The sequence below is a fragment of the Pagrus major genome, chromosome 15 (genome assembly GCF_040436345.1).
Source record: "Pagrus major chromosome 15, Pma_NU_1.0".
NCBI classification, from domain to species: domain Eukaryota; kingdom Metazoa; phylum Chordata; class Actinopteri; order Spariformes; family Sparidae; genus Pagrus; species Pagrus major.
In genome coordinates, this window is record NC_133229.1 from 19,416,596 (window position 1) to 19,431,393 (window position 14,798).

General features: G+C 39.6%; 2 protein-coding genes across 2 annotated transcripts; one reads left to right on the plus strand and one right to left on the minus strand.

The window, feature by feature from the left end:
* Positions 1-1,682: 1,682 nt before the first annotated feature.
* nphp1 (nephronophthisis 1) lies at positions 1,683-9,234 on the minus strand. Its single transcript, XM_073481302.1, has 20 exons — positions 9,126-9,234; positions 8,553-8,614; positions 8,293-8,353; positions 8,073-8,206; positions 7,631-7,811; positions 6,977-7,078; positions 6,324-6,487; positions 6,126-6,174; positions 5,915-6,002; positions 5,620-5,714; positions 5,392-5,520; positions 5,099-5,173; positions 4,824-4,934; positions 4,616-4,698; positions 4,277-4,353; positions 3,503-3,602; positions 3,232-3,344; positions 3,071-3,144; positions 2,768-2,812; positions 1,683-2,615 (listed from the first exon to the last, which is right to left on the minus strand). Exons 1-20 carry the CDS (start codon positions 9,189-9,191, stop codon positions 2,337-2,339), a joined length of 2,088 nt encoding a protein of 695 aa, XP_073337403.1. The 5' UTR covers positions 9,192-9,234; the 3' UTR covers positions 1,683-2,336.
* Positions 9,235-10,108: 874 nt separating this feature from the next.
* Positions 10,109-12,760, plus strand: LOC141009507 (C-signal). Its single transcript, XM_073482153.1, has 4 exons — positions 10,109-10,438; positions 11,337-11,514; positions 11,588-11,682; positions 11,774-12,760. Exons 1-4 carry the CDS (start codon positions 10,112-10,114, stop codon positions 11,963-11,965), a joined length of 792 nt encoding a protein of 263 aa, XP_073338254.1. The 5' UTR covers positions 10,109-10,111; the 3' UTR covers positions 11,966-12,760.
* The last annotated feature ends 2,038 nt before the right edge of the window (positions 12,761-14,798 follow it).

Here is a 14,798-nt window from a genome sequence, read left to right on the forward strand (position 1 = left end):
CCGTGTTTTAGAAAACTCCTCAATTTGCTGTACATTATCTTGTCAGAATTTGATATTTTTTATTTCATCAACATGAATATTTAAGGAAGAATGTCTGTCACACTCATTACTATTGAATCAAAAGGCCAGCAGTGAAGAAGGTATTTAGCGATCTGTTCCATGGTCTTGTGTCAACATGACATTACTATGTGATTAAAGCATCAACAGTGAAGTCATTCAACAGGCAACTTCTCAATGAGTTTTCCTCCCTTTGTCTATCGCTGCCTTTAGATATTCTATTACAATCAGCCTGTTGCTTCCCTGTTTTTTGTTTTTTTTTTAACACTAAACACAAAACACTCTCTGGTCACCACGGGCACCATCATCATGGCAACAGAGCTGGAATGTGGAAATACAGGATATTCAGTATTCATCAGCTAACACTGAACCAAGCACTGTACACACCTAGGAGGACGACCTGACTTCACATATTGTGGTCTTTTATTATTCAGTCTTCAATTTGAGCAGGAGACTGTTTTCTGGTTTTGTAATGTTAAAATCTGAGGGAATGTTACAAAATGAATAACTCAGTGTTCTGCACTGCAATAGTTCGGCATCTTGGATGACAGGATCGATAACTTTCATATCTGCTTGGTAAACTTGAAGCCTCCACAAGCAGCTGGTTAGCTTAGCTCAGCATAATGATTGGAAACAGCAAGCCTGCCTACCAGCACCTTTACTCACGAATGAACACGCTACATTTTCTCTTTTGCTTGACCCATACAAGAACTGGGGGTATAAAGGGAGAGGTTGTGGTGTGTTGAACTATTCCTTTAAGTGTCAGGATGTGTTTTGGGTACTGTTTCTTGAATTCCTAAAATTTTGACATAAAAAGTTACAAAAAGATGAATTAAACTTTAACTTCTTTAAGAAAATTGCGATTCATGAACCAATCTGCGTGCTTTTCAAAGATTTTGGCAGTCTGATTATGTGAAGATCATGAAGATTTGGGAATTTGTTTGAGGGGTTTTTTGTTTTTCTATTTTGTTTTTAGTTTGTGTTGCATATTGTTGTTTTTATGGCATTAAAACATTATATTCATTGATGTAGGTATATGGTTGTATTTGTAAATGTGTATGTATGAGTTTGAACGTATGGGTACATGTATATATTTTTATATGGTGTACAATATTTCCATTTTTATTAATGTAAATTCTGCTTCTACTCAGTCATCCAATGCGATCATGAAAGCTAATAAATAATGTTCACAGTATTGATGAATGTGAAAAATGCTGTCTCATCGTTATGATTAACCTGAATAATAAATGTTACTTCAGATGTGAAACAATAACTAATAACTTATCGTGGCCTGTCTGCGCCCAGACTGATCCAACCTCTCACTGCTCCTGGCCTTTTATACAGGGCTATAAAAAGGCGACAGCAAACTAAACATTAACCCTCATCCCCTGTAACACTACACTACACACACACAAAAACACACACATGACCAATGTTGAACAACGGGGTGGAGATGAATAGCACGGCTCAGTGACCAGTGAGATGACGGGGCTGGGTTCATGAAAACAAGTAATGATTTTAACAGAATGTTTATTAAAAAATAGAACAACATGTAGTGAGAAAAAGCAATATATCAAAACATACTAACATCACTACTGGTTGTTTTATTACATAAACGTTTTGGTATCAGCACAAAGTGTTCTCCCTTATTACTGTATTCTGTTTCAGTGTTTACTTAAAGAAGAGCAGAGTAAACTCTTCATTAAAGACGGACGATAATGTCCCCATTGTCCACATTAGATCAACCTTTTATTTCACGTGTATTGACAGGCTCTTCAGCTGTGATCAGTGTCTCATGAAATTACAAAGTACACAAGGATGTCTTTGTGTATGTTAAGTAGTTGTTAGCATTGTGCCAGCTTTTCTCAAAAGTGAGACCGCATTATATCCTGTCACCAGCACTAGACTGTTGCAGGGAGGATGTATTTTTGTGCGTAAGCCAACCTGTTAGCATCGCCCTGGTTCTGCTCTCTGCAGAGTAGAGGGAATGATTCTGTTGGCGGATATAGTCTTTCGTATTACTGAAAGGAGTCCTTATTTATGTTATTGTCAGTAAATCCCAAAAAAAGACTGTTTTTATTTTACATGTTGTTTATTGACAGTAGCAACAATAAAAATTATCACCAGCCTCATCATTTAAGTTAAAAAATGTCTTTATGGCACATTTTAGAGTTTAGTTCTTTTTCATAATATCATCATAACTTGAATTTAATTTTTTACATTAAAAATAATAATCAACTTCATATTGTACCTTCTCTCTAAGTAGTGTGATGTTATCGTTACCGCGCCACACGGAGGAGGTCAAAGGTCAACTCTGAGACATCAAATGCAAGATGCTGATGCATGGGGTCCACAAAGACCTCAGGGCCTCCTGATTGGCCTGTGGTGTGCTGGGTGTGTTTGAGAGCATCCAGTATGGTGTAGATGACTCTGGCTCGTTGCTCCTCTGAGGGCGGGTCTGCCCAGCGATGACACGGCAGCAAGGGCGAGTGGAGGAGGAAGTAGACAGATGACATGTAGACTTTAACGAACTCCTGTTTTAAATAGGACAAGTCCCTCTGCAAAAACACATGGAGGAAGGAATGGTTTGTATACAGTGCACACTGCATTCACACACACATTTCAACTCCTTGGTAGAGAAAAGATCATGGTTGTTTATACTGTCAGCATCCTCTATAGGTCTTGACTGGTATTACAAACACAAACTGACCTTCTGTGCTCTGCTCAAGTGGATCTCAGCATCCAGCCAGGCGCTCTGAAAAAAAAAACAGTTAAGCTCATTTTAAATTCTGCACAATTATTGATTGAAGTTGTTTTGTATAGCCAATCAGTTGAGAGCAAATTATGTATTCATGTTTTTTTGTTACTTATAAGCGCTCAACCCTGGAAGAATGTCATCATTCTCATCAAGTATCAGGACAAAAAAATTACCTTTCAGCAGGTTGAATTCAACAGTTAAATCCAGACTTATCAAAACTCACTGAATCTTTTAATTAGTGCACTCTTTACTGACCCTGAGAGCATCCAGCAGGTCTGGTTGATCCAACAGCTCAGGGAAGGTAGAGAGAACAGGACTACATATCAGATCTGAAACAGAGAGACATCTTATTTAAACAGAGTTATTTATAAGAACATAGAAATCTATGTGGAAGAGGCATTGGAGGTGTGTGTTACCTGCATTCTGCATGGTCGGCCTGTCCATCAGCAGTGTGTCAGCGAGCAGCTGCCTGTGTAGAGCCAGCAGGTGGACGCAGCTCAGACAGTGAAGCAGAGAGTTTGGAAGGAGACTGGAAAGAAAACATACTGGTTACTAACATACAGTGTAGTGCATTTTCAAACATGTATGTGGCTGAGGTGAGCCCTAGTGTCTTCAAATAAATCTAGTAAGGTTTTATTGTTACTGCATTAGATCACTCTGGTAGTTTTTCTTCGCTGATGCTCCCACCTGAGCTGCGTTCTGATCCGGCTGTTGGCTGATTTAATCTTGACGATGAGTTTGGGTTGCCGCCTGGCATGAAGCATCTGCTGGAAAACACCAGCTGGAGCTGAAAGGAGAGCAGAGAGGAGAAGGGCTCTAGTTTATCTACCTTTTTAGCAATCCTATTTATGAATAAATAAATCTTATGTAAAGTTTTCATGTACTGAGCAAGTTTCAAATCGGCTGATTATCCAACAAATACTTAAGACTTTTTTTGTTGTGTGCTTTCAGTCAAGCACTTTGTCTTGACTGTTGTACTCAAGATCGATCTTGGTCTTAAGACCACTTTATGAAGGTCTTGTATCGGACCACATTTTTACTTGGTCTTGCCTCGGTTTTCAGACGAACATAAATTATTTCAAGACAAGTCAAGTCCACGACTGTGGCTATATCACTGTAATGAATAACTGATGATAGATACTGTACTTAATGATGGTTTTCTGTTGGAAGTCACCCAGAAAACCTGATGCTTGCACAATACATTTTAATGTGTTAGGTTGATGGTAAAATATGGAAAAGGAGTGTTGAATAAGTTGATTTCAGCTACTTTGTGTTCTGTGGGACTCGCACTGGTCTTGGTCTCGAGTCCTCAAAGTCATGGTCTTGTCTCAGTCTTGGTTTAGGTGGTCCTGACTACAACTCTGCTTTGTCAAACATCTGATTGTTAAATAGTTCTATGGAGAAACTTTCTGACTGGACTTAATGTGGCAAAGAGCATCGAGCTCTGCTGCATCTTCTTACATCCTCTGGTGACTGTTGCCTCCACTGCAACATCCTTCTCATACGGAGTGCCGCCGTTCACTGGCAGCTCGTAGGTCCTGCACACAGGTTAGATAGGATTTTAAAGTTTTATGTGCAGAATGATTCCAGTCCATCCCTTCTTCATACACATTGTTCACACAGTAGGTAGGTGTGTTGATCTCACTATGTGCACGTCTGTCTATTTAAAGACTGTGTTTGTGAGTACGACTATGTACATATCGTGAGCCATCATTGTCTAGCTGCATAGATACTGTAGTACATTTTTAGGGATATAAATTGATTTATTTGGATGTATGTCTGTGTGTGTGTGTGTGTGACCTGTTGGGGAGTGGATTTCCAGCGTCATCGGTCAGTTTGAGGAAAGCCCAGCCGCAGCTCAGGTCGCCTCTCTCTCCTGTGGACTAAAACACAAACAGAAGATTGGACACAGCTGCCACCCAAAACATTTCTCAACGGTGGTTTTCCATTTCCTGCGTCGTATCTGCACCGAATTAATCTTGTCAATAACATGCGTGCTTGTCCTTACATTCCGTATAAAGGTGACTCCCAGTTCAAAGAGGATTCCGAGGTCGGGAGATGCAGAGTTGCAGCGAAGGAAACAGTCTCCATCCAGGAGGGCAGGGAGGATACCTGCCATCTGGAGGAAACACACAAAACTTACACTGGATTTCAGATTTAAGTTAAGCTTTAAACACAAGATTAAGTTAAATAATATGGTTCGGTTTTGAGGTTTGAGCACGTGATGTAGTTTGAGCAAATGCTGGAAAGGAAAGGAAAGGAACAAATACGCTGTAAACATACCTTTGGAGAGAAGCTCCAGGTCTTGGGGCTCTTGGAGTTATATGTTGCCCTCACTGTGTGGATGTTACTCAACACCTGGAACACAAGTGCAGCTCATTTATGAAAATAAAAAATAAAGTGTGGGATAGAACAAGAGAGTGAAAAGTGAAAAAGTAGGTAAAAAAAAGGTAACTGATGCACTGATGAGGACATTTGCATGATACATCTTCAGTTATTAAATTGCTTTCAAAATGCAGAGAGTTTGGTAGAGTAAGGATGACAAAAAGCTGTATAAACAACCGAAAAACCCCCACCTGATTTCCATCGAAGGCACAGAGGCGGATGTGTCTGCTCAGGACCTGAACTCCGACGCCAGGAGTAGGAATCATCCTGCAGCTCCACAACGTGAAACAAACACAAGTCTTGACCTGCCGAGCACGAACCTATGAGACAGAAAAAGTACATGACGTTATAGTCAAGACAAAGATGATGTTTTCAAAACATCATCTTGATTCATCACATTCGCAGAGGGATTGTCTCACCCTGCCAGTGTCTGGGTCTAGGAAGAGGTCACTGAAGGAGAGCTGTGATTGGCTGAGCTCAGGCTGAACATAGTGACTCCCTCTGTATGTTACACCTAGAAAAAGAAGGATCCTAATTAACTCACTGTTTCTGTGATTTTCTAACAGAAATGCAACATATCCTCTGGATCCAGCTGTATGATTTGTAGTTTTTGATTGTCGGTCAGACAAAACCATCAATATGAAGACGTCTCTTACATACTGTCTTAAGTGATAGTGTGTGTGTTTCTGTCTGATAGTGTGTGCATATAATCACCTTCCTCCACGAGCAGTTTATTGAGAGTTGAAGGTCTGAATCCTGAAGGTATTGCCCCCATGGCGGAGAGCACATCTGTTGCATCAAGCTGTCACATACACACAGTGAAAACCATGAATACATTGTACTGTATTTGAAAACTTGAGCTTTAATATTTGTTGATAGTTAAAAAATATAACAGTAGCAGTAGTTGTAATTTGTAGACATTTACCTCAGTCAGAGCCTTCCTGACAGTACCCCAGTTTGAATGTGAAGTACCACTGTTGAAGGAGAGAGGAATTGAAATATTTATTTTCATAATTAATGAGTGTTAATCATTTAGATAAAGAGCTGTCTGCTATTCCACTTTAGCATCCATTTGACCACAACATTCTATAAAATCTACAAAACGTAGGTTAAAATGTTGAACCTCTGTTTCCCTTTGTCATGAGTCAGCTCTTCACCATCTTGATCTTCCTCCTCCTCTGACTCCTCCTCTTCATTTTCATCATCGTCGTCCTTTTCATCGTCGTCATCGTCATCATCATCATCATCATCATCATCTTCTCCTTCATTCCCAACACCAGAGCCCATCTGAAATTAAATTCAAATTAACAGCAGAAGTTTTAATACATATAAATATACAGTATATAGGCTTTTGGGGGGGTATGATTCAAAGGTAGCGATTTACAAAGTGTCTTGTCGCTGTGTATTAGAGGAGACAACAAATACGACAGGAACTACAGTAGCTCTTTACTGAAAGATTGTTGCTTCAAAAATGGAAAAATACTGCAAAGGCTGAAAGCATCTTCACTTTACAACATGTTAAGTTGTATTTTATGTCCATTCAATCAGATGATTTTATACAGGGTTGTACAATAGCTATTTAGCTATGAATGACAAAGAGAACCAGCAAATCCACACCTTAAAGAAGATGGACCCAGAACATCTTTGATTGAAAATTAGCTAATTTTCTTTCAATCAACCAGTCGATTCATCTACTAATCATTGCAGCTCTATTTACGAGTAATATTTCAACTGTTTGACACTAGACTGTGGTGCAGATGTTTACAGGTTGTGTACCTTCAGGTAGGTTTTTGGAACCACTCCTCTGTTGCCTTTACTGTCTTGAGCCAGCCACCATCCATCTGCTGTCATCCTGATAATCCTCAAAACCTCCCCTCTCTGAAAACAGCACAGAGACAAACATGTCATGTAAGTTCATATTATGTATGCATTAATAACATGTCAGAAGCTGAACCCTAGTTAAAGGAAAACTTCCTTTGTAGTTGCATGGATATGGACATCTGGAGCACAAGAGCACCCTCTGCTGATAAATGGAATAAAGTGCAATTTTTGAGACGCAAGCCGTTATCTTCCTCTCTTTCTCAGTAGAAAAGCTTTGAAAATGTTTAGTAGACACCATGATACAAAGACATTTTGGTATTAGCAGGGAAACAAGGAAAAAGGCCTCTGCTCCTAAACCTTTAGATACTGTCCTCACTTAAAAAGTTTGGGCCTGGGTTTGAGCGGAGGGTTTAAAACTCAAAAGGGTTATGGTTAGAGGTAGGGTTAATTTTACTCAAGAAAGCTGCATGAGGAGAGTGGTAGAGGGGGTGGTTGGAGGCAAACTACAGCTGAACTCTGACTACTCACTTTAACCACTTCCATAAACTCCTACATGCTGCTGACATGCAGCCTCACTGCGTATTATCGCTGAAACAGCAAGTACTTCACCTGCACAGACAGATCTCCCTCCTGTTCTCCTTTGAAATCACTGAGGACTGTGCAGTTGCGAGGGCCGGACTGAGAGGGCGGTTTCAAGGCTCGTTTCTCCTCTTCATCATCATTGTCAGTGTCTTCTTCGTCATCATCATCTTCATCCTCATCATCCTCACTATCTTCCTTGGAAACATCACTGTGGATCGATACATAGTAATGTGGAAAGATATTTACACATTTCTGATGACATGTCAAAGTAATGTTTCTCTTCTGGCAACAAGCTACCTCTTCTAAAACCTAAAATGATGAGTTTCAAAGTTAAAATGCACTGGATGGGACAGGTAGATTCAATTGTTGCAGGGAAACTGAGCCACTGTTCTATACAACGAAAGATGTATGTTAGTATGTACATAATAAAGAATTATATCACTTTTTCTTGAACACACAGGTCACTGACCCTGCAGTGGTACTCGGTCCTGGTGGTGAAAGCTCCAGAGAGAGTGTGTTTATACGCTCCAAGATGTCCTGCAGTCTTCTCTCCTCCTCTTGCTTCCTCTGATCGTAGTTTCCCACTGGAGCCAGCTCATCAGCCTACAAAATCAAGCAACGAATTATGACGTCAGTTTAGCTAGTTCAAGAGTTTACTTTGAAAGAACAGCTGACAGCACAGCACTCACTTTGGTCAGTTTCTTCAGTGTCTTCAGTGTCTTCTCTGCTGACATCTGCACTTCTTGACACCTGTTTGGAATTGGATATTAGACTAAAATCAAACCTAAAAGCTTTACTTAAAAAAGACAATTAAACACAACTAAACGTGGCATGATGATGAAAAAAGAAACGGGAATAGAGGCAGAGTATGTCAAGGCCCCCTTAACGTTTCTTTTATGAGCATCCTAGTCCTTGAAAGCACTGCTGTGGCTCTGTCAGAGCTGTTTACCTCCGAAATGCCTCCTCGGTGGATTCATCCTGACTCTGCACATCCTTCACCAGACTGTCCACCTGGATTACAAGAACAAAAGTAGAAGCCAGCCTTTTAGCCTGTCCTTTGAATGTGCTTCGAGCTGGCCAATCTTCATTAAGAATTTGTCCTTTTTAATGTTTTCCCTACTTCTTGACTGAACACTTGGTTAAACAAGTCAGAAGGCCTTAAATTCGGTGAATACTAGAAAATTCGGCATCCATTTCATTTACAATAAGTTCTTACTTTTATGAATTCTTCAACTTTGTTTACGTCGCTTATCAAAATAAACGTAAATGGCCAACCAGCTATTTATATGTATATATTAGCTAAAACAAGAAACATAAATGAATATTAACTTGTGATAAAATTGGCTTTATCTTAAGCCTTCGTATCACTTTGTCTGTAAAGTGGTCGGTTAATGGCACCACTGTAATAACCTGTCTATTCAGTGACGTTAACTTACTGTATGTCTGAGATTCAATCACAAACTCGATGGATTTCAAACACCACCGCTAAAAACATACAGGCAAGCGCCATTCTGTGACAAACCTGTTTTTTGATTTCGTCCACTTCCCTCTTGACAAGCTGCAGAGGTCCTTTTCTTTTTGGAGGCATTTATACGGTGTTTTTATGGAGCACAATCCATGTGTTAGCTGCACATCGCCTAGCTAGCTAGCTAGCTGACGCTAATCTTCTACTGGTCGCTAGGCAACCGAGTTCCTCTTCAGTTTTTGGAGTGACTGCATGTCTATCGGTCTTAAAGTTCTTCCTTATATATTTTATTGTTTATAAAAAAAATATACTAAATATGTGTTGTGTGTGTGTTTTTATATATATATTTATAATTTGGTTTATTTTACATAAATCTAGACACACTCTGGCATGCCTCGGCCCGGATTTATTGGCGGTTGGCAGCAAGCTACCGCCACCTGCTGGACTGGAGGATCGATCTGCAGAAACTAAAGCCTGATTTAAGTAGTAAATAAAGTGAAAAACGCTTTATATTGTCTATGATCCCTGCCCAGAGCGTACTTTATAATGTCGCTGCCTCATATTTTTGCATGTAACACACAACATCTAACTGTAGATGGGAAACGACTGGTCGGTGGTCTAAAGTGCCCCAACAAAGGCCAGGATATTTTCTCTTATAGCAGCTCTACAGCTCCATAACAGCACACAGTACTGTGTAAATCGATTAAAAGACCAATGAAACACGTGCCTGTGCAGAGTTGTGTAAGTGACTTTGTAATCACCGGCAGAGGGCGCTTTCCTTGTTGTGAAACATGCTGCCTTCATGCTCTCCTCGTTAGCTTCCATTTATACATTTCCTAAACGTCTGCATTATGACTTCAAAACACATTTTCGGATCTTATATAGACAAACGCGCTAAAAAGGCCTTTAGAGATCTTCTAAAAGTTACTTGTAAGAAAATGACCCTGCTATTTTCCCCCCAAAACACGAAGGTCCGACGTTTCCGGTGACCATGGAGGCATCAAATACTACCTTCACCTCCACTGTTACGTCAATTACCTGTCATGGCGGCTCCCATCGCACTCGTTCAAGGGGCTAGCAGAGGACTGGGGCTTGCATTTTGCAAACATATCCTGAAAACCAAAACTCCCGCTGTCGTTATAGCGACATGCCGAAACCCGGACGGAGCGGCCGAGCTGCGGGGTCTGGCCGGCCAACACCCGGGCAGGCTGACGGTCCTCAGGCTGGACGTGAGCCGAGAGGAGGACATCCGAGGAGCTGCAGACCGGGTTAAGGAGAGCTTCGGTCGGCTGGATCTGATCGTCAACTCGTCGGCGATGCTCCATCCGTCTGGAAAAGGAGAGACGAGCCTGAGAGATGTTTCTGCGGAGGTAAAACTTGGTGTTTTGACAGTTTTAGCTTCTCTCTCAGTGTGAAAAAAAAGCATAAATATCTGTTGGGGTGTCTAATAAAAGTATCTTAAATTACATTTATTTTAGATTTTTTTGTTTTTTGTTAGGTCACTTTAAAGTGTTAGGTTTTGTAATGGCTGATGACCCATAAATGTGACTCCCTAGGGGTCCTGGGACTGTGTCAGGCGACTCCTGATCTCCCATTCCAAACTCCATATCAAATTCTGCTACTTAAAAAAAACATCCCTTAGATTAACTTAAATGTACATACTTTGTAAAGAATCATTATTTAGCAAGAAGAGCAGGGGTCTACTTTAAAAGTCGGCATGAAGGCAATATAAAAATCCACATTAATTTCAAGATAATATAAACTTTTTCTGTTAGACTCAATTATTGAAATGAGGAGCAGTGTATCATTCAACTGCATAGAGGCTTTTAATTTTTACCAGACTTTTACATTTGCATTCAAATAAGTGGGTTCATTTATAATCAACATTAAAAAGGAACATTTTTGTACTGAGTTTGGTGCCATTTCTCTGCATTACAGTAGGAAGATCCTTTTTCTACAGTACAACAAAATGATCGCATTATTCACTTAAAGTTATCTGAAGATGAATAAACGGCTGTCATCTAAAGCTTGTGGTGCTTCTAACTTAATTTATTGAGTAATTGATTCATGTTCCCTGCTAATTTTACTTTTGCTCATGCATGCAGTTGTCCATTAATTTCCATGGAAATAATCAGAACGTGAGAAGGAATAATATGATTACTTATCACACTCATTCATTCATTTATTTGTCCACTTGAGCTCAACTAAACAGCCACCACATACGGTATGTTATTTGATCTGTACTGATTGACCTATTTTCTCTATCAGGGAATCATTTCCACCTTGACGACCAACACAGTGGGTCCTCTGGTCATGGCCAAGTACTTTGCCCCCCTCCTGCAGAAGGGTGGAGGTGGTTTCGGTCAGCAGCCCACAGAGAAAGCCAAGCAGCACAGCGGCATCATCGTCAACATCACCGCCAAAGTGGGATCCATCGGCGACAATGGTGGGTATTGTGTTGCTGATGGTTCAGAAACACTGTTTTTTCACTTCCTTAATGTTTCCCTCCATCCTCTCAGGTCTTGGTGGTTGGTACAGCTACAGAATGTCTAAAGCAGCTCTCAACATGGCTACCAGGAATCTGTCTATAGAGCTGGGCCGCAGTCGACCAAAGGTAGCGCTAACATACCCTTTGAAATGTATATAAACCCATGGTCACCATCCTTAAAGAGGTTTGAATAACTTCTTGATTCTGATTTTTCCAGGTCGTGTGTGTGTCCCTACATCCAGGAACAGTCAACACCGACCTCTCCCGGCCATATCACAGGAATGTGCCAAAAGACAGACTGTTCAGCTCCGACCACTCTGTCAACTGTCTAATGAGCATCATAGAGACACTGAATATTGAAAAGACCGGCAAGGCGTACAACTGGGACGGGACTGAACTCCCTTGGTAGAATCAATAAATGGACAAAGAGAGAGATGAACTTTCACACCTGTATTCTTGATGCTAAATCTTTCAGGACTGCTCAGACTGTGCATTAAGCTGTACATGACTCTGAAAAGTCATCAGAGTTGGAGTGTTGGAAGTTCCTGGTGAAGTCACAGTCCAAGCAGTCAGAGACAAACGTCTTCTACTACCTCACAACCAGCCAAAGTGCTTAAATCCCCTGGTCATACCCCTGGAATACTTGGTCATTTCGGGAGTTAACTTGCATTCTCGCCAAGACTTTGTTGAGAAGATCAATACGATTGTCATATTTGTCCAATAATCATGAAGCTAGGAGACAGTTAGCTTAGTTTAGCATAAAAACAGAAAAAGTTAGTATGGTTGTAACCCGAGATAAATAAATCTGTCAACCAATACTATTAAAGCTCACAAATTTACATATTACACCATGATAGGTTGATCTGTACAAAAACCCAAATGTAAAAAATAGAAGTTGTGGGTTGTGGTGTTACAGGAGATTATGTGCAAGTATTTCTTGGCCGGGGCCCAGAGACTTCCTCCTTAGCCTCAGGGTGATGACGAAACTCCAGGGATTGACGGGGCCTGGGAGAGACATACACATAACCTCTCCCTATGAAACCACAAAATGGCGTTTTGGTGTTTTTGCTTTTGTACAGCAAGCTGTTTCACCCTGTTTACAGTGTCTGTGCTAAGCTAAGCTAACCAGCTCCTGGCTTATATGATAGTGGCACTGATCATCTAGCTCCCAGCAAGAAATCAAATAAAAGCCTCTTACCCAGAATGTTGAACTAGTCCTTTAAGTATGGTGTAAACAATTTAAAATATTCCTTGTTGTGTTACTGTATTGTTGAATAAGATAATATAATACATAATTGTCATAAGACAGCTAAATTGTGTATCAAAGTATTAAAGCATCACAGAAAGATTCTAAACAGTAACATTAAATCATAGTCCAAGACTCACTGGGTTAAAGGCAACATTTACTTAATGCTCAGTGAGCTGTAACTAATTGGCTGAGTAATTACTGAACTTTATCCTGTTAAGGGTTTGTGTACAACAGTGACCTGATTCTTACCTAGTCCAGGTTACCAGGTTAACTTATTACACTAGTATTACAACCATTTGTGATAATAGTGTAATAGTTGCTGTAACACTTTATAATAAACATAAATAGTAAATGGTAAGTTTACAGTTAATTAAACTTAATTGAATAGTTATTTCACTGTTAACAAAATGCTTTATAAACCAATTATAATATAATTGTTTATTGAAAAGTTGCAACTGATGTTTATAACACTTTGTAAATGGTTAATTAATATGGTATGGTTGATATGCAATCATTATTTTGATCAAGGCTGCCCAAAGTGGGGCTTGTGGGCCAAAGTTAGTCTGCTGTAACATTTGATTTGGCTGACCAGAGGTTTCTAATGAAAAAGGATTAAAATATAAAAACAAATATGGGTTTTTTGTTGTTGTTTGTGGGGTTAAAATAAAAAAGGCTCTTCAAATGCACAGTATCCCTAATTTTTTATTATTTTCTCTGAGGGAAAAAGTTTGGGCACCCCTGATTTAGATGGCCATTATAAACCTTTACAAGTGCTTAATAATGGTTTATAAAGCATTTAACTGTAATTGTTAAATGTGAAAGAACTATTGGTTGAGGCGAAATGAATTATACATTTCTTTCATTAACTTGGTGAGCAAAAACAGCTCTTCGCACAACAGCTTATTACTTTAAACCAGAAGATGGCAGCATTTCAAGACTTCATTAGTGCTGTTTAGTATCAACAATCTTCTCATTTATGGCTTAATGACATTATGGAAATTGCAGTTGCCTACATCTGTTTATCCATTGTCATATAATGGCCTTCATTACGATATATCACCAGTAATCAATGGTGTTTGATACAGTGGTAATAGTGATATCATGATATACAATAATATTTCCTCAGTGATTCAGATTATGACTTTAAATTTGAGATGAGATTTGCTTGATGGGTTTTTTTGGGGCCATCCCTCTACCAAGAATCTCATCATTGAAGCGCGACCTCCTCTTTCTGATCAGTTACAGGCCATCGATAGATTCCTATGTGGTATTAAAAGCTGACATTTACATACATCAGGAATGTAAAGTCTAATTGATTCTAGTGATTTTTTTTCTTTGTCAAGCTGAGAGTGTTGTTTGACCTTTGTATCTTGACTGAACTATGCTTGCTATGTGCTTGAGAACATGCTTGCTATCCAATGCTCTGTTTGCTATCTGGTTTCCCTTAAATAGTAACATCTACATTTTAATCTCAATGAGACTGCACTTAAAAAAGGAAAGGTCTATTTCTTTGCTTTGTTATTGCATTTCCTTTAAAGGTGCACTATGTAGTTTTAGGTAAGACTTTTTTATGCCTAAGAAAACTAAAGAAACTCTCTTCACTTTTCATGACTGAATAAACAAACTGATCTTAAAGGTGCTATTTGCAAGAAAGTGGATTTTTGAGTCTCATTTCCAACTTGTCAAAAACTGACGACATGGGATTATGGGACGGCTCGGCCTCCACCCCAAAGCGCCAGTTTTGATGAGTTGGGTGTGAGATTCAAAAATAAACTTTTCTTCCACATAGCGCCTTTAAAGGACAACACAATTTCACAGTTTTACTTTGTTTATATGTGGCGGACCCTGCAACCTTTCCAGCTTCAAACAGTGTTTGAATTTCTTCTCCAAAACTACACACGGAAAATAAAGTCCCCAGAACACTGTTTGAAGCTAGAAAGATGGCAGGGTCCGCCAAATATAAACAAAGTAAAACAGTATGAAATTGTGTTGT

Coding starts and splice junctions, on each gene's coding strand:
- nphp1 (XM_073481302.1), bottom strand. CDS start 9,191: ATGCCTCCAAAAAGAAAAGGACCTCTGCAGCTTGTCAAGAGGGAAGTG. Junction 8,354..8,552: donor ACCGAGGAGGCATTTCGGAG/GTAAACAGCTCT, acceptor AATTCCAAACAG/GTGTCAAGAAGTGCAGATGT. Junction 4,699..4,823: donor GAGTCACCTTTATACGGAAT/GTAAGGACAAGC, acceptor TTTGTGTTTTAG/TCCACAGGAGAGAGAGGCGA.
- LOC141009507 (XM_073482153.1), top strand. CDS start 10,112: ATGGCGGCTCCCATCGCACTCGTTCAAGGGGCTAGCAGAGGACTGGGG. Junction 10,439..11,336: donor TGAGAGATGTTTCTGCGGAG/GTAAAACTTGGT, acceptor TTTCTCTATCAG/GGAATCATTTCCACCTTGAC. Junction 11,683..11,773: donor TGGGCCGCAGTCGACCAAAG/GTAGCGCTAACA, acceptor TGATTTTTCCAG/GTCGTGTGTGTGTCCCTACA.